The sequence below is a fragment of the Herpailurus yagouaroundi genome, unplaced genomic scaffold (assembly GCF_014898765.1).
Source record: "Herpailurus yagouaroundi ecotype Mexico unplaced genomic scaffold, PumYag 250, whole genome shotgun sequence".
Classification (NCBI taxonomy): Eukaryota; Metazoa; Chordata; class Mammalia; order Carnivora; family Felidae; genus Herpailurus; species Herpailurus yagouaroundi.
Window position 1 is genome coordinate 22,813,633 of NW_024412467.1, and position 24,757 is coordinate 22,838,389.

The 24,757-nt window shown below is 44.9% G+C and overlaps 1 protein-coding gene across 1 annotated transcript in view; it reads left to right on the forward strand.

The window, feature by feature from the left end:
* SLC22A23 (solute carrier family 22 member 23) overlaps nt 1-24,757 on the forward strand; it is a 182,997-nt gene that overhangs the window by 37,822 nt on the left and 120,418 nt on the right. Inside the window, exons 4-5 of the mRNA XM_040460628.1 lie at nt 3,880-3,983; nt 9,804-9,958. Of these exons, the coding sequence (XP_040316562.1) occupies nt 3,880-3,983; nt 9,804-9,958 (259 nt within the window). The remainder of the gene's footprint in view (nt 1-3,879; nt 3,984-9,803; nt 9,959-24,757) is intronic.

Consider the following 24,757-nt stretch of genomic DNA (forward strand, 5'->3'; position numbering starts at 1 on the left):
CGAAACCTTAGCTGGAAGGGAGTCCGGAAGTGGTTTGTTTTTAGCCTCCCAGCTCACATTGCAGAAACACACACCAGAATGATGAGTGCATCCCCACCAAGTCCAGGTCAGTCAGGTTGCCCGTAGTGTGTGGAGTGTGGGGGATGGGGGCAGGATATGTTTGAAAGGGAGAATCCTCTGGATTCTGTGATTGTGTTGGTGGCATGCAAAGGGTGTAGAGACTAATGTCAGGGACAAAGTGCATTTTAGATTCTTTTTAAAAGTCTATTTGTTTATTTTGAGAGACAGAGAGAGAGAGAGAGAGAGAGAGATTGAATCCCAAGCAGGCTCTCTGTAGCATCAGTGCAGAGCCCGACACAGGGCTCGAACTCATGGAACCATGAGATCATGACCTGAGCTGAAAACCAAGAGCCAGACACTCAACCGACTGAGCCACCCAGATACTACATACATTTTAGATTTTTAAAAGTGTCTTAGTCCTTGCTTAGCAAAATGACTAATTGCTCTATTTTATCAAGAGTTGGTGTGAACATATTTCAAGAGAAAGGTGATCTCAAAGCTTCCTCGTGCTTCTGAAATTCTTTTGGAGATATTACTGTGTCTGAACACATTTTGTCTTCCAGTTACTTTTGTCCATCCTAGAAGCAGAAGTCAAAGGAAGGGATGCCATCTCCATGGATTCCCTCAGCCCCACCCTACCCAGCTTCTGGAATGTGCCCCAGGGGTGGTGTTACAGACAGATCCCCAGGCATGAGACACCTTATCTTGGGGAGTCTGGAGGCAGTTTGCTTATTGTCTCAGAGAAGTTGTCTAGTCTTGTGCCTAATTGAGGGGGTCAGGGCACCCTCTGGGTTCCCTGACCCCCTACCCCAAGCTGAGAACAACCATGCTGGCCGACACTTCTAGGCAGGCTTTCTTTCCTTACTGGCCGTGGAAGCAGTTCTGTCTCTCTCAACTGTGTTTTCTTTCATTCCAGCATTGTTAATTGATACAAGTTGTGTTAGGTAACCATGGAAAGTCTTATTAGGTAGCAACTAAATGGGGTTGTGGCTGCCTTCGGCTGGGTACCATTATTGCTCAGGTGGCTGAGCTCTCAACAGTATTGGCATTATCCCCGTCTCCCTGAATGTTTTCATTAAAATCTCTTTTGTCTCCTGGCCATCTAATGTAAGCATAATGTACTCTTTTGCGTCACTTAGCCTCAAATAAACTCATCAATGGGAAGTTTGGGTGGAGACATAAGCCAGTGATTCTTTGCCATAGAGCCAGCAGCTGGTGCCCTCCTCCTCAGCAGCAGCCTGGGACCAGGAGGCTCTCCTGCCAAGAATGTGCCATGCTGAGGTGCAGGACAATCTGACGTGATTGGGACATTAATGATTACAGGTGTTGTAGGCACCTCCTCTTCAGATTGGCCAGGTGTGCTTATAGATGTAGCTCTTAGTCTTATAATCAATTGCTCTGTGGGCAGGATCTGTGCTGGGCAGAGAGGAGAGAAAACAATTCAGAAATGGTTTCAGAATATATAAACCTAGCCAGAGAAACCGAATATACACACACAGTTATGATGCCATAACTCACATTATAAAGCAGAACCTGTATTTCTGAAGATGGGTTGCACCTTGAAAGGTGTTTATTATTAAAATATATATTTACTCCAGGGGTACCTGGGTGGCTCAGTCAGTTAAATGTCCGACTTTGCTCAGGTCATGATCTCACAGTTCGTAAGTTCGAGCCCCATGGCCAGCTCTGCCCTGACAGCTCAGAGCCTGGAGCCTGCTTCAAATTCTGTGTCTCCCTCTCTCTCTGCCCCTCCCCTGCTTGTGCGCTCTTTCTCTCAAAAATAAATAATAAAACGTTAAAAAAAATTTTTAATATATTTATTCCTGGAAACAATATATACATGAATATTGGTTTTCCAGATTTGCCTCCAAAAAGCCCACTTAAATCTAGTTTTACATTCCTTCATTTGCAGTACAAGATAATAGACAATACTGTCGTATGTGTTTCATGCAGTTTTTGGCTGCATCCTGCCTTTGGTGAGTTGATTAAACCCCAGCCTTGGACTTCGAAGCTCATTCACCAACCTCAAAATGACAGGGAAATGGCAGGACAGGGCTGGCCTCTGGTTCTCAGACTTAAGCAGGCATCAGAATTGCCTGGAAGGCTTCTAAACTACATTCCTGTGATTCACTCCCGGAGTTCTCATTCAATGGGTCTGGGGTGGGGCCCAAGAATTTGTATTTCCAACATGTTCCCAGGTGATGCTGAGGTTGCTGGTTGCTGGAGCACAGTTTGAAGACCACTGGAGTAGACACAGGAGGAAATTTACTCCCTAACGTATCTCAATTCTCGATGATGAGATTCTGTGCAAGCAGCAGTGCCCCGCTCCCAAACACCTGAATAAATCCCGACAAGAACCAAGCACAAACCATCCTTTGTTGACAAGGCCTGTGTGGTCTGTGCTTGCATTCCCTTTCTTCCTGAGCCTGGCATTGGACATCACTCTGCAAACAGATGGGGTAGAAGAGAAATTTATTCTCTCCATGGTCTCTGGAATTCGAACATGCCTTGGGGACATCAGGGAACAAATGTGTGTCCCAAGGAGTCATGGAACAGTGTGACAGCCTTCCTCCTTTGTCTAGGCCCAGTGCTCTACTCTGCAATGGCAGGTGCAGAAGCTTGGCTTTTCCCAAAGTCTGTTGAAGTCGAGACCCACAGCTAAGAGTTCCCAGGGAGGCACCCTCAGGCTTTCCAGAAGTTTGGAAACGGGGGACAGGACCAGAGCTTGCCATCTGGGTCTCAAGATGGACAGAAATGGGGGCAGTGGGAGGTACTGAGTAAGACACAGCTAAGATCAGGTTTCACCCCAACGAATTCCCATTTCTGCTTCCAGAACTTCTGACATGTCCAGCTCCCCTGCCTTTTGTGCATCTCTCCATCTCCACTCACCTGAAGTTCTTTAGCCACTTCTTTGTGCCAGAAGGAGGACATCAATGGGGTGATGTGGGGTGGGGGCCGCAGCCTTCATAGCGTCACCAGCGGAGATCCTGCCGGTTTGCTCCTGTGGCCCAGATATCTGTGGATTTGAATGCTGTGCCCTCCTCACATGTCTTCCACTTGGACACACATCACCTCCAGGGAACAAACATGGTTTTCTCTTCTGATTTTGCAAAAGGACAACAAAAACTTTGGAGACTTGTTTTATTTTTTATTAAATAATAAAATGGAATTGTAAAAAGCGTCTAAATGCTGTATTTACCAATTGATTGGCTTTCTCTCTCTTCTCTAAGCAGATAGCCTCAGAATGGAATAAGGGAAAGCATAGGGACACTTATAAGGCAAAAAGTGAGAATGTTTTGTTAGTTGATATTTCAACATTAACTATTAAATATTTTTCAGACTGCTTATAAAGCACAGGGGAGGTTTGGAGGATGGAAACACAGAAGTTGCCTTTAATTTTCTCATGTTGTGATACCTCTTGCAAAAAGTTGACAGGGCCTTCCCTCCCTGCACATGTAACAGCTCTGTGGGTGAGAAGGGGTGTTGGTGCCCAGCCTCCTAGCTGCTTCCTCTCCCTCAGGTTATGTCCCCAAGTAGCTGGCACAGAAGAGCATGTGCCCCCACATTTCATGGGGTGCTCCCTGCAGACTTTTATGGTCTGTCCTGGACTAAAACATTACACTGCCTTTTGTGGGCAAATTCTATTTCTCATTGTTGGATTTTCAAACACATGGAAGGGAGTCTTCATGGGATGTGTGACTTGGTGCTCCAAATGGTGTCATGATCCTTACTGTAGTTGTTATATTGCCCTTATGATTAACTACAACTGGCATCTGTGTATGTTTCTCTCTGATTTATTTTCTATTTGCCCCTCTCTAGTGGGATCTTGTGTGTGATAATGCCTGGAAGGTCCATATCGCTAAGTTCTCCTTACTGGTTGGATTAATCTTTGGCTACCTAATAACTGGATGCATTGCTGACTGGTGAGTACCAACATGCCGTGTGCACGAACCTTTGGAAGCCACAGCAAGCCTTTGCTGGCTAAAGAAGAATGGTCAGTGTTAGCTTACTGTAACTAGGTTTTTTCTCTGCCCTGGTGTTGGTGCTGGTGCAGAGGGCTGAAGCCATCACCTGGAGAATCCAGAACCAAAAGGATTGGCCAGTGCATACAACAGACCCTTTTGAAGTGAGAATTTAAAGTCATTGCAATTTGCTAGCTGCTAAGTCTAGCAAAACCTGCATGCAACTTGCAGCCCCATCTGCTCCTGATGTTTATTGTTGCGTTGGGAAGAGTTTGAGGGCATAGGTTCAGGGCTCTATGGGCTGGGCTCTGAGGAGGTAGGTGTATGAGATGCATCAAAAAATGGGGAGAGGAGGAGCTAGAAAGTCCACCCACATGATTTGAATGGGTAGGCTGATGACATTTCCAAATACCATGCAGATTTCAGAGAGGCACAGTCCTTTACAGTTGGCTTGGCCAGGAGACACCTCTGCAGGGTCCATGGGGAAGGTGGATCTTGTAAGGTAGACAGCATTTGGATAATGGATGGATATTTGCAGGTGGAGGAAGGGTGGTGACCAGAGGTGAGAATGAATATGCTTTACTTGGGTGGGTAAGGAGTTCTTAGTGCCTGGAGCAAAGTGTGTGGTTCATGATAAAGTGAGAAGGTTAGAAAGATGGAGAGGAGTAGTGAAGAGAATTATAATGATGATGATAATGATGATGATAGCAACAATATTAGCAGCTAACACTTACTGATTATTGTTGCCAGGCACTGTGCTAAATATTTCTATGCATTAAAATATCCCATCCTCAGAGCACCCCTGTTAGGTAGATACTACTTATCATCTTTGTTTTATAGTAGAAAAACAGAAGCACAGAAGTCTAAGTAAAATCCCAGGTTTACTCAGCTTTTCAAGCTGGATTTGAACGAAAGCCCAGTGGCTCCAGAGCCTGCCTCTTCACAAGCATGCTACAGCACTTTTATTTAAGGCACCATGTGGTCACAAGGACAGCAGCGAGCACACATCTGAGCAGCATTGCCCAATGGTGACGGGGTTGTCCAGTAATGGGACTGCTCTAGGAGAGAGGTGTGGGGTAGCTGTTCTCCCACTCTTGACATTGTTTTGTTTTTAAAGGGACTTTTTGTGAATAGGGACTTCTTGGACCCAGTGATGTAATAAGGGCTAAGAGTGATATGGAGCAAACTCCTGACATCGTGGCTTTGCTCTGCACTGTTCCTGTACCCTGGTTAGCTGACACAGCTGGTTGAGGCCGTCCAGCAAGAGGCTGGAGGGGGGCAGGGGAGCAATAGAGCAGCAGGTGGGGCCCAGAGGGGTTCCAAAAGCACTTTCAAGTTCTGGAAATTTCTTTCCAAAAGCAAACGTCTATTTGGGAGTTCCTTGCATTCACAGGTAATGTGACTTCCTGTGTGTTCAGAATTTGCTTAATCAGCATTTGTAAATGCTTCTTAAGGACAAGTTCCCTGGGAACGGTAACAGAGAAGCTGTCAGTGACCTCTGAAAACCTATACTACAGCCCCCTTGAGGGTTTTTTTTTTTTTTTTTTTGACATGGTCATGGGGAGGAGTGGGGAAGTGGGAGGAGCATAGGGTTTTTTCCACCAAATACTTGAGCGTATAGCGTATAGGTTTTCAGAGTAAACTGTTACTAATTTGGAACATACTGTAATCCCAGTATTTTCACCACAAGGACTTTTGTTTCCCAGTGATCTGCGTTGAAATAGATGAGGAAGATATACTAATATAATCCATGTCACTTCTTTCTAAAAACTGCAGAGTTGGCTGAGGTTTGAGTGTCCTTATTCAATTATATAATGGGAAAGTAAACATGGACTTCTATTAATGGATCAGTCTGTAATGGCTTCAACTGTTTAGAAGTTGTTTTTGTGATTTCTTACCTCTGGCACATACCTGCTGTTTGGCGTCCCTGATCACACACCAGGCCTGGGGACAAAAGGCAGAGGAGTTTGGAGGTCTCCTTTTGCAAATAGCCAGAGCCTCATGCTGCAAAGCCACGTCTCTTGGCGGTTGCTTTTCCAAAGTCTGGGGTGAGTGGGCGAGGGGTGCCCGGAGAGCCAGGCCAGGCTGCTTTGTGCTGTGGTTCTTGAACATCTTGAGAGGGCCTCAGTTCCAGCTTGAAAGTTTGGTGTTTTCCACCCTGTATTTATTATAATTTATTTTTGGCCTTTGACTCCCTGCTAGAGCCTTGCTGAAAGGAAATAAGCACATTTAGAGGGAACTTCAAACTTCACAGCTGCTAGCACCCGTTTCATGGCTACATAGGGAAGTTGACCAAGTCCTAGGTTAAGCTTTCTAAGACTGAAGTCAGCATATAATGAAATTCAGGAATACACTTTTTTTTTAAAAGTCATCTCTACACCCAATGTGGGACTTGAACTTACAACCCTGAGATCAAGAGTCAAATGCTTTATTGGCTGAGCCAGCCAGACACCCCAGTACACCTTTTTCTTTAAAAAGGTATCATTTTCCACACAAATCTTGTTTGGGGATATACACTATATACTGTCCTATAATGTGTTAGTTGAGATGTTTGAAAGGGAATAGCCCAGTCTCTGTTCTTGCTAGATGAGCTCCCTTCCTTCCGTGGTTGGTTCTGTTGCTGGATATTGAGCACACTTCCCTCCACGAGCCCTCTACATAGTCTCCAACTGGCACTGGGCCCTGGGTCCTGGGCCCTGGCCTTTCTAGACTGCACCAGAGGACCCCTTGCCCTCTAGCTCCTGGCTGAACCTGGCCATGGGGAGAGAGTACCAGCTAGAGGTCTGAAGGAGAGATGATAGTGAGGCGGGATGTTTTTGTCCCCAGCTGGGTCTCTGCAGGGCTATCAGAGGCTAGCTGCCTCCCATTAGGAGCCCCTCCACATGGCACCTCTCTCTCTGGGTTCCCAGACCATCTTCCCTCTTATCCCCCTTCTGCTAGCAGACCCAAATTTCTCTTACAGCCTGCCCAGCCTTTTGCAAATAATCCCTTTATTAAAATCTCCTCAACTCATTTTGAGTGGGGCATCTGTTCCCTATTGAGAGCCTGTATTACTTCTCAATGGCTGCTGTGACGAATTACCATGCACTTGGTGGCTTCAATTAATGAACTCACAGGTCTGCAGTTCATGGAAGGCTAAATTCTAGGTGCCGACAGAGTTGCATTTCTTTCTGGAGGCCCCAGGAAAGTAATCCTTTCCTGTGCTTTTTCCAGCTTCCAGAAACTGCCCACATTTCTTGGCTTGTGGCCCCTTTTCTAACCTCAAAGCCAGCAATGGCAATCAGGTCCTGTTCACGCTAATATCTCTCTGGCTCCCTACCGCCAGAAGAGGGTCTCCATGTACTTAGACTGGATCCACCTGAACGAATCACCACCTCGTCTCAGGGTCTTTAATCGTATTTGCATCTGCAGAGCACTTTTGCCATGAAAGGTAGCATATTCACATGTTCTGAGGAGTAGGACGGGGACATCCTTGAGGGTCACTCTTCTGCCCTCCTTTAGGTCCCCCCTCTACATTACAGACTTAGAAGTGTAGTTTTGTCAGACATCTCTGAGCGGGATCCTCCTCTGGATGGAGCCAGTTCACACTAAGACTCCAGCGATTGTAACAGTTGTTGAACGCTTACTGAATCACATATCCCCACCTGACAGTAGCCCCCTTAGGTCAGCAGTAACTGGTCCCTCCTAAAGAAAACTCAAGGCCCGTTTGAACAAGCTTAGTCTTTCCCAAGGTCACATAGTTTCTAAGTGGTGAGCCTGGATTCAAGACCAGGGTGTCTGCTTTCAAAGACCATGTTTGCCCCAGAGTTCCTAAAAATAATTTTTACTTCATGATTTTAGCAACCATTTGGGATGGAGAGATTTAGAATAGTTTCTACAAGTTAAAAAAAAAAAATCAGGATCTTTTCTAAAGTATTGGAACAGGGCAAACCATGTTTGGTGGGCAGCTGGGATGTAGATGTGTAGGAAGGAATCATACAAGCTAAACATTTAACTGTTTGGTCTATGCTACACATTGTGCCTGTATCTGCCATCTCTTAATGATCTCGATGCTGTGAAGTCAGACTGTTATCCCCACTTTACAAACAAGGGGAGTAAAGGGAAATAAAAATGGAGAAGGTAGATCTCATCTTTGTTTTCCTTCATTTCAGGAGACCAACTAAGCCATATTCTAAATTTATTTCTTTAAATGAATTGGGTTTGGATAAAACTATGTATAGAGTCTTAGGCAACAAGGGCTTAATGACCCCAGCACCAGTCAAAGGGACATAATGGCTAAAAACTCTTGACAGGATAGTTGACTTCCATTGGCATTGAGTTCATGGCCTTGGCTTCATTTCATTAAACTAGTGTGACTAATGGGGATGGTTAGAAGCCTAAGAAATTATGGATGAAATTGTTTCCTGTAGTACCCTCCCCCCAAATTTTCTTGAAATTATATCCATTTCTTTCATAGGACAAGGATATGCATTACAGAGTATTGGTTTTTTCTTAATAGCTTTATTGAGAGGTAATTTATTTACCATAAAACTCACTCAGTTTAAGTGTATAACTCAATAAATATTAGTATCTTTACAGAGTTATACAACCATCACCACATTCTAAGTGTCAAACATTTCTAGCACCTTAAAAGGAAATCTTGCATTCACTTCCAGTCATTTCCCTATTCTCATCCTGAGCCCTAGGCTGTGAATCTACTTTCTGTTTTTATTGGTCATAAGACTGTCACAAGGATGTCTAGGCAAGCTTAAGCCATTCAGCAACTCTTTAGGTGTTTGGGGTGCCAGGCTTAGATTTTTTTTTTCCCCTTGGCAGATAGTCCACTACTCCAGTTTTTCTGTGAGCTAGCCTTCTAGTTCAAGCCAATTATATTTATGTTAATTTGTGTGATGGAGAGTTTGGTTTTGTTTTTTGTTTTTTTTTCCTAATGAGTTGATGAAGGAAAAGATGGAAAGGTAGCACTGGAAGGATGGAGAACTAGTGACTTCCTTTCCCTGGGACCACCCCTACTGTCCTGCCAGCCCCACCTAGAAGCACATCGCCCCCTAGCGGTCACCGATCTTGCACGAGCCCACTCTGTAGCCCGCCAACCTAGTGTTTGTGCTGCCCTTTTCAGAAACACAGTGGGCTGGGTTCTTTCCACCACCACCACCGCCCCCTACCCCCACCCCCCCGCCTTGCTGCCTAGTAGGCTTCACTTTCAGGTCCACACTCCTTATTTAAAGTTCAGCCTGTCCTAGTTTAGCCTGTGATCCCTTAAAAAAAACAAGCCAGCAGCCATCAGGGCCCTGATTCTGATAGGCCACATGTACCTGAGGTCAGGTAGGACGACTTAACATCCCAGAAAAGGAAATGAAGCCACTCAGCTCAGTGTCCATGTTGACTTTGGAGCCAAATCCAAAGGTCAGCGATTTCTCAGCACATTTTATGCTGGGTGTGTCGAGGTTTGTGTTTGGGGAGTTACTATTGATTTTGTTACTCTTGCCTTGAATCATCCTCCTACATACTTAGAAACAGACTTGCCAACAGGAATGGAGTCCCTGTCTCAATTCTGTTCAGTAGCTGTTTGACCTCTGTCCCCTTATGTACAAAACAAGGGTTTGGGCTGAATGTCTCCTGAGGGACCCCTAGATCTACCAAGTTGGTATAGACACTACAAAGCCTTTTACTGTAGTGAGTACAGATCAACATCTGTAGAGCACCGGCTAGATACAGGGTTTCAGCATCTAGCATTCATCCTGTTTAACGATGATTCCTAATTTTTTCCCTCTCCATATGCAGGGTTGGCCGGCGGCCTGTGCTGCTTTTTTCCATCATCTTCATTCTGATCTTCGGACTAACTGTGGCACTGTCAGTGAATGTGACAATGTTCAGCACACTCAGGTTCTTTGAAGGATTCTGCCTGGCTGGGATAATTCTTACCTTGTATGCATTACGTAAGTAAGAGCCTTCACAATTGTCTTGACAAAATTAGTAAAAGTAATTGCTGCTGCCTATGAGGTTATGGGCAGGGCGCCCTGCGTGCTGGCGGTTTGGGATGACAGTCTTTTGGAAGCACAAACTTTAGTGGCCTCAACTGTTCTGGAAAAGTTTTTCAGGCAATGTCATCCAACACTCCGTTCTGATTTCCAGCTTGGGCTCAGGGCTCATGGGAGGACGTGGAGGGTCACACAATTGCTTGGAGGAGTGGGGATCAGCCCGCTCCTGATATGGAGGGGCTTTTGCTTTCCTCCAGAATCTTCTGTGTTGACATTCTGTGTACTTCCAAATCCAGTGCGTAATTGGGCATCCCTGAACTTAGGTCCAGAACAACACACTGAGTCCCACTGTTGGTTGGTCTAGGCTCAGCATTCTGATTGGCTCTTTGACAGTGTTTCTTACTTTTTTTCTCGAGGGTTATGTGGAGTCCAAATTTTCCACATTCTGTCGTGTCCAGATGTGGCCTTATGTAATCTGGACTTGAACCCTCAGCATTGGCATTTGAAGAGCAAATGGTAGCATTTGTTAGTATTTGCTCTTTTTAGGGTGAAGAAAAATGTCCTGCACTGACCTATCATGCTCGTTGGCTGTATTAATTCCCTTGTCAGATGTGGTTATATGTCACCTCTTTGTAGTTGAGATACAGCTGCAAACTCACAGGGAGGAGGAAGGTTTTAGGCATTGATGTTTTACTTATTTCCTGGTTTTATACTTTCTATTTACCTTGTAGAAAGATCTGTTAGGGACAATGTAAAATGATTCATAATGTATTTTGCCTGTTTCTTTCCTTTTGACAACATGGGTAGGAATCACATCAAGTGGCAATGCCCTATAGTTCTGATTTTCTTAGATTTGTATATTAGACTCAGTAACACTTTTGGGTAACCTGAATTTTTGCTCCCTATTGTAGAGAATAGAAATAGGATCACTTTATAACATAGTCTTATAGTCACAAAGGAAGAATGAGCATAGAGAAAGGTGACAGATGTATTCTTCCAGATCCACAGCGGGCAGGTTCTGTCTTCCTCTTCCAACACTCAACTGAATTTTACTTTCTTAGAAATCACCGTTGCCAATTTTTATTTGCATTTATTTTGGAACCCTTGCTTCTGGCAGGGAGGGTTTCTTTAGGAATATGTGCATTCAAGGTCAGTGGGTCTGGGTGATGGCTGTTTGGAGGTTTTGTTTCTTTGAGCAAACAACATGGGCATCAGGCTTGAACGTTTGCAGACAAAATGCCAGTGCCAGTGTTTGGCCCTATCCACCCTGCGGTCCGTGGAGAGGAGGAGGTTCCTTGCTCTGTTTTCTGGAGGAGAGCCCTGGCCCTGCTCTCAGATGCTCACCTGCCCCACACGTGTGCAGGCGTGATGGGTTTTCCCCTTTAGGCAGCCGTCCTTGCTAAGCTCCAGGTTCTCTCAGGAGGACATCAGCCCAGTGCATCCTCACGCATGCCGTGAGAGGCAGAATAGAATGGCTCTGCTCAGGAGCATTTCCTCCATCTCACCATCCCGTCACTTCTCAGACTCAGAGAGGGAGTGTTAATGGAAAACTGTCGGAAAACAAAGATGGCATACCAGTGTACCTTGCATGCCAATTGCTAGTGGATGGCTGAGGCTGCCAGAGAACTCAGAGAAGCCTTCGGAGGACACTGGGCGAAACCACCTAGAGCCATTGGCCATGTCTGCCCGTGATAAGCGAGGAGGGTGGGGAGGCACTTGCCATCTGTACGACTCTCCCTGAATGAAGCCAAAGCAGGAGACCAATTCTCCTGATCTGCATTGTTTCAGCCTCACATGGAATGGTTTCACTGACGTGTGTGGTGACATCATGCCATCCGCCCTGCAAAACCTGTTGTTGTGTTTACTATGGAAAATGAAGCGAAGGATGTGTCTTCATGAGATTACACAGTAGAAAGTTCTCTGCCACTACAGAACCATGCTTGGGTGTGCTTGTCCCAGGAAACTGCTGTGCACAGAATCATATAACCTGGTCATCTTCAGACTTTTTTCTGTAAAGGGCCAGACAGTAAATACTTCAGATTTTGCAGGTTTCTGTTGCAGCCACTGGACTCTGCCACTGTATCTTGAAAACAACCATAAATAATATGTAAATGAGTAGGTGTGGCTGTGTGCCAACAAAAATTCACTTACTGAAACAGAAAGCGGGCCAGGTTTGACCAATGAGCCATAATATTTCAGCCACTGATATGTGTGAGTCTCTCTCTGTCCACTGGCTTCTAGGGAGCTCTAAAAAGCTTAGACTCTAATCTAGCATGTGTGTGATGGGCCTGTCAAGCTGAGCTTTAAACTCTGGCCTCTCTCCTAATTCCTTCTGAACTTTCCTGCCTTCATTTGTCTTTCGCCCCATTTTCCTATTTCCGTAATGCAAGTGTTAACTTTATTACATGTGTTTGTGCTAGGAGCCTTACATTTTTTTGGGAAATGAAGCCAGGCATGAATAAATAATTATTTTCTTAAATCGGGATTCCACGTCAAACACTGTGACAAATATCATTGCAACGAACATTTTCAAGTATCAACCTAGCAGTCCTCTGAGTTAATACCGTATCTGATAGAGCAAAGTTAAAGCAAAAGGATGTCAGCGAGTAGTGGGAGTTCATTGACTAATATCTAGACAATGTAAATTAGGGGGAGGTTGAGTCATGGCAGGAGAGCTAAGACTGGCAAGGGGAATCGAAAGTGGAAATGAAGTTGTAACGGGCAGACCAGATGGGGTAGGATATGGAATGTGCTGGGCTGAGATAGCCCATCTCTCTGGCAGTTTGGGGCAAAGACAGAGGCTGGTGATAAAACGTTGAGAGGCAAGCTCCCCAGTCAGTCAGGCAAGCTGAGTCTACGTGCCTGCTAGTGTTTATACCCGGGTAGTATATGTGCTTAGTTAATGCTTGGGAATTTGTTTTGCATAAAGGAAAGGTCACAGGGTTGAAATATTTATTGACTCTGAAGAAAAGTTTTTATATTTGGGACATTGATTATTTGGAAAATACATTCTTAATGGTCCCAACGTTTTCTCCCTGCTTCAGCCTTGAGGTTTTTTATCTCACTTAATGCATCTGCTGGAAAGGCCTGTACTGTCTCAGAAGAGAACTGGATATTGTCCTTTTTTTAGCCTTGCAGGTGCTTGGCGATGTAAGGAGGGGAAGTACTGATTTGTGCACATTTTGTTTCTTGTGTAGCTTGCCGTGAGCGTGGACTCTCAGTTTTGAGAAATGCTGCTGACTCGTGAAAGTTTTCGGCTTTATGTGCAAGGCGGCCTGAGGTTTTTTGTTTGTTTGTTTGTTTGTTTTGTTTTTGTTTTTTGTGGTTTTTTTCTGCTTTGGAATTTTTCTAAGGTACATTCCAGTTAAATACGCCATCCTTTAAACTTTTGTTTCTTTCAAGTCATCAAAGGGAGATGTGGTTGTGTAATTAGGACATAAAATAGAGATTATTGGCATCTTCCCCAGGAGTTTTTACATGGAAGCGGAGTGCTTGGCACCAGAGTGAACCAGTGAAGGTGGATGGGTTTGTGTGTCCCTGTCTTCCTGGGAGGCCATCATGAGACACTGAAATAATTAAATATACTTGGGCTCAATCGGGGGCTTAATTGTATCCCTTTGCCTCTGGACTGAAAAAAAAAAAATAAGGGAGGAAATCTTGACTCTGCTAAGCAAGGGGTGGGGAACCACAGACTGAGAAAGGAAGCAATGGATTACATTTCCTTATTTGTTTATGAATGAAGTCTTCTCAAAGACTAAAGAAATAGTCACTTTTCAGTACAGGCTGTCATGATGCCTTGTGGTATGAATTCTTTCTCCAGCTGGGTTTCATAACATCACAGAAGGGTACTGCAGTATCATTTCAAATGTATCTTTCTTCAAAAGAAGCCCATACGAGATTATCGTTTTTAAGTTAATTTGATGTTGATGTAATAAGTCTTATGGGAGACAATTTTTTTTAAATATAAATACTTTTTCTAGTCTCTCTCCTCATTTGATCTCTGTCTTCCCCCTCCCCATCACTGCCAACCTCCCCTGCCCCCAATTTGAAATAATGAACACTACTTTTTGCTGGCAGAGACCATATTTTAGTTAATATGGGCAAATGAATGTCACCTCCTTTGTTTTGTTTTTGGACCTAACAACTGTGAACACTTTTCTTGAAAATTGCTCTCAAAGCTTCATGTTCTCAGTAGAACAACCCTCACTAAACCCAATCAGCCTCAATAACTGGATGATTTTTACACATAATCAGGCAGTAACCAGAAGTGTCACAGGTGACTAAGGTACTGAGTATTTCGCAAAATTAGAAGCCAGGTCTAATTGGCAGATAGACTCAGAAAAGACTTGAGTTTGCTCAAGGGGTGATGTTGTCTGTCTCACATGGCACTGATGGTTTTAACTTCACACTGAAGTGGTCAAGTAATTCCTAATGTGCTGGTGTTGGGTGACTCTTCCTCACAATTGCATATATTTCTGTAACATGCTGTCTTTCTTAACTATTATTCCTTGGAACATATTTCAGTCAGATGGGTTGTTAACACCAAAGTCATATTGTACATTAACAAAAGAAGAAGAAGAAGAAGAAGAAGAAGAAGAAGAAGAAGAAGAAGAAGAATTGACTGAGCCAAAACTCTTCAGGTAGTGAGTTGCTGAACTGTGGAATAAATAGAAAGAACGGTGATTGCCACTGTCCAGTACAAATGACCTCCCCTGGCTTGTGGTTCTCTTCTTCTGCAGAGCAAATATTGGCAGTGCGTTCGGGCAAAGGGGAAGTTTCACGTGAATTTGTGGTTGTCCACCACAGCCTTCCTCTTTCCCCTCTCACCCCTCCCCATCTTCAGATTCTGGGCCCTCCCCAGAGCAGCAAGACAGAGCCAGAACCCCGATCTTCTGGCGGGACCAGCTCTACTGACAGGGCTTTTTTCCACCAAGGAAATGAATCAGAGTTTACCAAAAGCCTTTGACAAATGCTTTTTTTTTTTTTTTTTTTAAGCTTGGGAAGAATTTTGGGTTTATCCAGATTCAGACTAGAGTAGCTGGGAAATCAGAACAGACTGGGGCTTCCCCACCAGTCTTTTTCTTCACTGGAAACTTTACTAAGCACGCAGGCAGACTGTGAAGAGTAAGGAAATCTAAGCAAATACATATATATATATATATATATATATATATATATATATATATAAATAAATATCTCCTCTCCCTCTCTACCTGCCTCTGTCACTGCTCTGAGGAACCATCGCTTCTTGGGGGTAACCAGGAAATATTGAGTCAGTACAGAAGCTCCTGGTCTGTGAGCTCTAGTCCCCAGGAGGGAGACAGTGTGGCAGCCAGTTAGGGCCATGCTTCTCACTGGCCCCACACGCTGGGGATGAGTTGTCCAACAGAGAACCAGAAAATGCCACTGAGGACTGATTTTTCTCACTTTAAAGTGAGGGGCTCTTACCCAGAGGAAGGGTAAGTGGCTGGGTGGTGTCATTGAGCCCCACACACCCAGTGTTCTTCTGTCCAGAAGTCAGGCCAAGACAGCGTGTATATATTATCTAAAAGTATAAGTAGGCTTTGAAGCACCTCTTTCTTTGGGTGTTTTAAATTTGCTGAAGATGGTCCTGTCTCAAAATCACGGGGATAAACAGCAGATATTTAGATATCCAGAATTTTGAAATCAGAGTATTGGATGCTGAAAGCTGTATGCATCCTTAAGGACGAGGTTTTTCTCACACTGGAATTTTAGTGGTGCTTCAGTTGAAACAAAACAGTTCACCACACTAACAGGGGAAGTAGAAAGATCTAGAAATCAGGAGATCTGAGCTACGGTGTAAGCTCTGCCATGGACTGACTCTGTGTCAGTGACAAATTGCTTTATCTGTAAGCTTCTGTCTCCCCTGTCTATTAAGTCAGGGCACAGGCTGTCAAACTGTGTCCTGTGGAACTGTTCAATCCCTTCCTGGAACCATGTGTGGGAGAGATGGACAGAAAACAACAACAAACAAACAAACGAAAACAATGGATTCTATATGACAACACTTAATATTGCTGTAAAAAAATAAACCAATAACAACAAAACCAAATGGAAAACCACAGGTCTCCACCATTCCTTCTATGGCTCTTGAGTTCTAAGCTCAACTTCAGTGTTGGAGGGGCATGAAACCAGATGTGCTTGGACCTTGAATTGTGTTACTGTGTCTTGCCAGATAAACCCTCCTTTCGATAGTTTACCTTTTGGTCTTTGGTGACCCTCATGGAAACACAAGACTGCTTTCTTCTTCACTCGCTTGCTTGGCAAACGTGTGAGGGCTTACTAGGTGCCTGGGGAATGACTTGGGCACTTACCAGGCACTGTCAAGTGCTGAGCACACAAAGGCAGATGCACCTTCCTGCCGTCCAGGACCGTCAGAGGTTAATGAGTAAAGATGAGAGACAGGCCCTGGTTGAAGTGAGAGTGTCAGGAAGCGACCTCTGAACCATGAGGTCGGGGTCAGGGAGAATAGGTGCTTGCTATTTGCAGTGGGTGCTCAGAGGTCAAGGAGACTAATAATTCTGGGGACTTTGGGTGATTTGGGACTGATTGGAACCCAGAGTCTGAATCACAAATGGCACAGCCTGGGAAGGAGTCTGGGACAGTGCGCAAAGTCCCATCCTCCATGACCCTGGGACAGTGTCAGGCTACTGAAGGATCTCAAGCAAGAAAGGCAAACCTTTATGTGCTTTGGGGGAATCACTTAGGCTGTGGCAGTGGAGAGCAGACCAAGGAAGAAGGTCATGCTAAAAGCTGGGAGCTGGTGCAGGATCCAGGTGCAGAAGAAGAGCCTGAAAAAAGCCATGGCCACAAGGAAAGAGACTTTAAGGAGGTGGAATCCACAGCCTAGCTGATTGAAGAACCGGGAGAAGGGAGAGGGGGGACCAGGTGGCCAGCTTGGACAATTGGATGGATTTCCCCCCAAGTGATGAGACAAGGGATGCAGCCCAGGCATCCTGATTCCAAATCCTTTAGGATTTAGAAGCTACTGTCCACTCCCTTCCTCTGGCAGGTTTGGTAGGGGAAGATGACAGCTTCAGTCTCAGATAGGGTGACTCGATGGTGCCTTAGGGGTATCTGAGGGGGTTGCTTAGCAGGTGATTGGCTATTCAGAAGTTTAGAAGTAAGATCTGTGTGTCCTCAGCATAAAGGTAGCAGTTAAAGGTTATGGATAACTGAGATCACCCAGACTCTGTGGAACATGAGGAATAAATGGGTGGAGGTAGAAGAACTAGTTTAGGGAGATGGGAAGGGATAGCCTGCATAGTCAGTGGAAAGTCTGAATAGGCTAATAAGCAGGGAGTCAGGGAAGGGGCCGAGTGTCAAATGATGCAAGACCGGGATTGAGAAATGTCCATTGGATGTAGCCATGATTGCCCAGTAGGTCAGAGTTAACCAGAGCAAAAGCTACCATAATTCAATTTAGTGATTAATGTAATCTAAATCATTTCAAACATAGGTTTTACTTCTTGTCCTCCCCAGAGCAGCACTGCCTTGTCCTTAACGTCAAGTATTTTGAGAAAGGAAATAACGGGGTTTTTTTTTTATTGTGATTAAATATATATAGCATAAAATTTACTGTTTCAACCACTAAGTGTACAATTCAGTGGCTTAATTATACCCCATGTTGCTGTGCAAGGAAATACATTTTTAACAATGGCAAATGTTCATTATAATTGAGAGAAAAAATTGAACTGGAAGGCAAATCTGGAATGACTATTTTTCCTTGAAGTCACCTGAAACAGTACATTTTTATGGCTCGAAATGGGGCATTTAGAACTACAGTTGAATTAGAGATGTGGTTTTCGGGGTATTGTTATTATTATTAAGTTTATTTATTTTGAGAGAGACAGCATGAGTTGGGGAGGGGCAGAGAGGGAGAGAGAGAATCCCAAGCAGGCTCCACACTGTCAGTGCAGAGCCCAACACAGGGCTCAAACTCATGAACCATGAGATCATGACCTGAGCTGAAGTCAAGAGTCAGACCCCTAATCAACTGAGCCACCCAGGTGCCCCTTTTATTCTCTATACTTTTATTTATCTTTTATTTTTTTAATGTTTATGTATTTTTGGGAGAGAGAGACAGACAGAACGTGAGTAGTGGAGGGGCAGAGAGAGAGGGAGACACAGAATCTGAAGCAGGCTCCAGGCTCTGAGTGTCAGCATAGGACTCGAACTCATAAACTGCAAGATCATGACCTGAGCTGAAGTCAGACACTTAACTGACTGAGCCACCCAGGCACCCGTTTTAAATGGTAACTCAGAAAACTTGCTTGCGATCCCTTCATGCAGCTATTGGCCTATTGTGGTCCTGTTGTCTGCCATGTTCTGCCATGGTATTTCCAAACCCCAAGCACATACACTTTACGGTCCAAGTGAGATTCTGGGGGTCTGCTTAGGATTAAGTGATGTGTCCCCTGCACAAGCATCCTCCTTGTCTTTGGAAACTGAAAGGTATTTGTGTCCCTTCCAACCTGTGCCTTTTGAAAATATATTTACTTTGTGTCATTTGCCCTCCTCCGTGTCAGGAAGATGGCAACTCCTATTTTTGACATGATTTGTGTGAAAATGTCTGCTCCCAGGACAGGTGTGAGTGGGGTGTGAAGAGAAGTTTTACTTTGACATGGCACAAGGTTCGTTTTCTGTTGTTCTTCCCCAATGACTCTTCAGGAGGAAAAGCTGTTCAGGAGCCACTTTCCAGTTGCTGGTCCAAGAATCCAGAAGACTTGGCCACTATGTGGGATGACATGATGGACAGCACCTGGTTTTATTTGTTGGTTTTGCTGCCCCCTCTAGAGAAGTGTTCCCTCTGCAGGAACAAGGCCCCCCAACCCAGCACCCAGGCTTTTAGGGACCATGTGTCAGAGGCTGAGCTGGGACGTCCTGTTAGGCTCTCTCCTGGGTTGTGGGGACCCACTCGGTTCTTCTACCTGGAACCCACTAAACTCTATGGCGGGCAGGCCCTCCCTTCACCCCGTGTACAGCTCTTGCTGGCCGGGTCTCTGGATGTGGTGATTCTCTGTGAAGTTGGACCCCCCGGGGCCTCTAGGCATCTTTAAGGCTGTGACTCTACCCTGATGGAAACCAATCTCGGGGAGTCTGAGGAGCCCAGCAGCATAACAGCTGGGCCAGATGCCCCAGAATGAGACCGCAGGGCCTCCCCGGGCAGCATTCTCAGGTGACCGAGTAGGACAGCTCAGAGGCCCAGGTTTCGAGTTCCCCCTGAGCCTCCTGCATGCAACACAGAGCCTGGAAAACTATGCGTCTCTGATTGAGGGCTCCTATTTTCCCCTCCTTCCTCCTTCTGTGGGGCCTTTGACGATTCTTGTAGAAAAGGGTACTTTGTGTCCAACCGGAGTTGGTTCTGACCACACTTCTTTGAAAACTGAAAGGTGCCTGTGTCCCTTCCAACCTGTGCCTTTTGAAAGCATCAAGGCTTGATATCTGCTTTGTGCCAGTTCTGGGAAAGGGCTCAGAACTCTCTCCAGACCCCTGTCAGAGTGGGGGCAGGGGAGGAATTAGGGCCATTTAACTCTAGCCCAGCCCCCAGTCACAGCAGTTTTACATAAGAAAGAGCTATTGCTAGTTCTGCTGTGACTTGGAATTTCTGTTTCTTCCCTGACATCTATGTAATTTGTCAAGCTGGCACGGCCCTGTCTATCTGGCCATGGGCTCTAATTGCAGAGGCGACCAGGGGTTCCTGAGATGGAGTAGCGTGTAGGGATAAAAATGATTTACTATGTTGGGGTGTCTGGGTGTCACAGTTGGTTAAACATCCGACTCTTGGTCTCGGCTCAGGCTCAGGTCATGATCTTGCGGTTTTGGAGTTCAAGCCCTGTGTCGGGCTCTGCGCTGACAAGTGTGCAGCCTGCTTAGGATTCTGTCTCTCCTTCTCTCTGACCTCCCCTGCTTGTGATCTCTCTCTCAAAATAAATAAATCAACTTTAAAAACAAAAACAAAGGACCATGTTTGTAAATGTTATTAGCTTCTTTTGTGTGTGTGGATGGGAGGGCGTGTGACTGCCCTTCCTTACTGTGTAGGAGGTCATGCTGGGAGGCTGCCTGGTCCTTCATCCCCAGTCATTTGCTCACTCTTTAGCTGGTCTCAGTGCTTGAAGCATGATTTTGTCTGGTATCTCATTATATCACTCCCTTGCTTGGATGGATGGATGGATGGATGGATGGATGGATGGATGGATAAGTAGATAATGTCCCTTCTTTCCTTTTAGAAAGAGGCACAGGCAACTCTAATGTGCAAGGGTTCGACAGAATATCTAAGGGAAGCCTTGTGCTGTGACCTCCCTTTTCACACAGTCCATCATGTGCATGGCATGTATGTAGCATGGTATTTCACAACTGAGTAGTATTTTGATGTTGAGGAGTAAAAAGGAGAAACTGAAGAGGTCACGATGATAGTTGTTTGGTAACAATAATGTATTTATTGAGCATTTTCTAAGTTCAGATACTATGCTAAGTTATTAATTTATACACACACACCCACATGCACACAACGTTTCAAATTTCATACTAACCTAGTAGATCCTAATGATGGGCATGTTTTAGAGATCAGGAAACTGAGACCTCTAGTCCCTGTACCTGCCTGCCTACCTCACTAGTAGGGCCTTTAAGTAAGAGCTAATACTTATTGGGTTTTTACAACGTACATTGCTGCTATGCTGAGTGTAATACAAATATTTAATTTAATCCACCCCATCATTCTATGTGTGGGCACTGTTATTTAACCCATTTAACAAATGGAAACTTGACATGTGGGTGAGGGTAACTTGCCCAAGGTCCCTTACCAGAGGTAGAGGAGCCAGAACTGAAAGCCAGGTCTGCATGGCTCCAGTGTTGTTTCAAACAGCCCTCTTTTTCTTTGTCTTAAAACATGTTGTTATAAGATTATTTAAATGTGTACAAATATCTTATAAGGAGCACATTACTTCTTATAACTTCTAAATAACTATAAGATCAAAATATTGACAACATCCAATTGGAAAACCGATACTATCCAAATTAATTGCGATACTTTAATGTGATAGATGATGGTCTTTTCTTGAAGGGGAATCCCCGCTCACCCCTGTTGGGTTAAATAGCAGAAAGGCAGAGCTTCAGGTGCAATTTCATATTTAATCTACTTTGGCATTTGGACTTGAAAAATTCCAGTGTGCATGATGCCTTTTCACATATTTTGCTGTCTAAACCACTGCGAGCCATTCTAAGGCTTTGCCGTCACGGAACACTCCAACCTCCTGTCCCATCCCTGCTCATGAGCGCACCCGTGTCACTCATTCTAACAGGGTGCCTCCTGAGGGCTCTACCAACTCGTCTACTTCTCTTGAAGGTAAAGGTAGATTCATGGCATTATTCAAATACTAACTAAACTAGTGTTTAATCCACTTATGACTGGAATGGAGATCTTTCCCTTGTCCCATGGGCTGCCAGGAAGCAATACTCATTTGAGCAGTTTGACAAGTTTGACCCCTAAATTCCCCCCTTTGATGTATATGGCATCCCTGGGAAAAGTTAAATAGAGAACTAGTCTTCCAAATCTGTATTTCCCACAAACGAAATTTACCAAAACCATTCCTTTTCTTGACAGTGCTGTCACTGACAAGATGATCTTCTTTGGAATCATTGGGCAGCTTCCTCAGGCTTCTGGTGGACTCTTGAGTCTCACGCATAAAGAGCCTACGAACCACATACAAGAATTATTGTTAGAACTTTCATGTGAGCTTGGAATTGTCAGGGAGTATCGAGTTCCTCTAGGATACATGAATCTTGTTCTTTAAAAGGGTTTAATTGAATTACAGAAGGCGCCACCCAGTGAGTCCCCGGATGAAGTCCTGGGATATCACAGTGCCCAAATCCTGTTTTACCCAAGAACACAGTGGTGTTCTCTGACCTGTCCATGGTTGGATCTTATTTTCCATTTCCTTTGTGGGGTCACTGTACGGTCTTATTTCATGTTCTCTTCAGGGGGTAATTGCTCTTTTGCTGTTTTTCCAAACTCTCCTTTTTGGCCTGTTTCCTTTCTGTCTTGTGACGCTGGAAGTGAATGTTTGCACAGTTGGCCTTTCCATTCCGTCACTGCTGCTTCGGTGTTTGTGTGGAGTGGGGAGGGAAGGGGACATGCAGGGGACAGCCTCTGCCGCCTCCAGCACACTGAAAGATCACTTTTGCTTCCATCCGCCCTTTTTTAAAGGGGACGACAAGGCAATTCGAAATGGAAGAACAAATGAAACTCTTTGGACAATTACCTTCTGAAGCTGTAGAAGAAAAAAGAAAACCAAATGGGGAACGTATGCTTTTATTTTCTCTCCCATTCTCTCTCACATGTGATCCTATGAGACAAGGCAAAGCAATCATAATAAACTATTTCTAAAGAGTTTTGGAGCACAGCTTTCTAAGAGGACTTGCTGTAACAGTGGGAATGTCCTCTCTCTGCACTGGCCAGTGCTCTAACCGCTGGTCACACTGGACATGCAGGTGGTGCCACTGAGGAACTGAATCTGTAATTTCTGCTCATTTTATTGTATTTATTTTTCAAGTTTTCTAATGTTTATTTTTGAGAGAGAGAAAGCGAGAGAGAGAGAGAGAGAGCAGGGGGAGGGTCAGAGAGAGAGGGAGACACAGAATCTGAAGCAGGCTCCAGGTTCTGAGCGGTCAGCACAGAGCCCGATGCAGGGTTCGAACCCACAAACCATGAGCCGAGGGTGGACGCGGAACCGAGTGAGCCACCCAGGTGCCCTTTCTGTTCATTTTAATTAATCAAACTTAAGTAGCTTCAAGTGGCTAGTGGCCACTATATTGGTAGATCTGATGGAAATGTGGCATTTAATCATCTCCATATGGTTTATATCATAAACTTTGGCCTCACTACCAGGTTCGACACTCCTATATCCACCTGCCTAGTAGATATTCCACTTGGTAGTCCCATAGGCATTTAAATTCCGTCTGGCCACCGTAGTACCCTCCTCCTCCTCCTCCTCCCGCAGCCTCAAACCTCCTCCTCCCTCATCTTTCCAGTCTCAGTAAGGAGAAACACCACCTGTGCACTCGTTCAGGCAAAGATATTTGAGCCACCCCTTCTTCCCTCTCTCTTGATCAGCCTCAGCCCTTCTCCAGAGTGTATACTGAGTCCCTGGATTTCTGTCCACCTCCACCGCAGCCCCCGAGGCAAAGCCTTTCATTTCTTGCCTGGATAATCATAACTTCCTGACGGATCTTCCAGCTTCCTGCCCAAACCTCTACAACTAATTCTTCCCCTACAACTAGGGTGATATTTCTGCAACGTGAATCAGACCTTATGCTCGCCTACTTCAAACGTTCTGTGTTAGTTAGCAACAGCTTCACTGTGAAACACTGAAAACCAAAACAACAGGGATTTAAACAAAGTAGAAGTTTGTTTCTGCCATCAGTATAGTCCCGGGCTGACAAGGAGAGTCTCGTGACACTGGGGTCCCAGACCCTTCCTGTGTGCCAGTCTGGCTGTCATGTCCATGTGCTAGCCAGCAGAGGAATGGAAAAGAAGAGGAGGGAGCCCTTCTTCCCAGTAAGGTTACTTTCCAGAACTTGTAGTTACCACTTTGTACACCCCACTGGCCACAGCTTAGTAACCTGCCCACCCCAGTTGCAAGGTGGCTGGGAAATACTGTCCCGTTTTGTATAGACATATGCCTGCAGGAAGAAGGGGAGAATGGTGTCTGGGATGACTACGGTCTTTGCCACACCCTCCAGAGGCTTTTATTGTGCAATGTAAGCTGCTCACCATGGCCGTGAGGTTCTACGGGGACTGACCCCTGCTGATCTCCCACGCATTCCAGCCAAATTGACCTTCTTTTGTTTCTTTACATGCCAAGCTCTCACTTGTTCCCTAGATCATTTGTACCAGCCTTTCCCCTTGCCAGAAACGTTCCATCCCTGACATCTGTGGGCCCAGCCATGTCTTGTCACTATGATTCTGCTCCTGTGACATCTGCAGAGCTTTCTCAGACCACCTATCCAATCGGCACTCAAAATTTCCTTAAAATCATCTGCCTTGTTTTAAGCATCTACCATTCCCTGAAAATAGATTTATTTATTTGCATTCCCATGCATACCACTCACCCACTCTAGAGTAAACTGCACAAAAGCAGGACCTTATCATTCTTTTTCTCTACTATGTCTTCTGCATCTGGCACAGAAAAAGCATCTAAATATGAGTTGGATGAACGAATGGACTCATGGAACATGATGAAAATCTATGCAGCAGTAATTCTGAGTAGATGTAGGTGTATGACTGTAAATTAGTAAAGCTGGAAGGGCTGGAGTTCTTAGTTCAATTCCCACATAGTAAAGATAAGGATAACGGACAACTGATGTCACATAGGAGGTCATAAATAGTAGAGATAATGTGCTGAGACTTCCCGTGACATCCTCATGCACTGGATCGATTTGGACAGGACACCAAAAAAGTTGGTTGGGTTTAAAGCTGCCCTCAACCATGTCCCACAACTATTGATTAATGAACTGGTAGCAGTCAGATAAGCTCTTGGCGACTTGATGAGGACATTTATGTGCCAATAATGTTGTAATGAGCATAAAGTTAAGGGCTGGTCAAGAATGAATGATGCCATAGGGTCGCCATCTTCCTTTTATTTACCATAATTAGTTGATTTCCCCCAGGGTCATTGCTATTATCTTCATCATAGCTCCATGAGAGAGGGGACAGAACCTGTCTTGCATCCTCTGTGT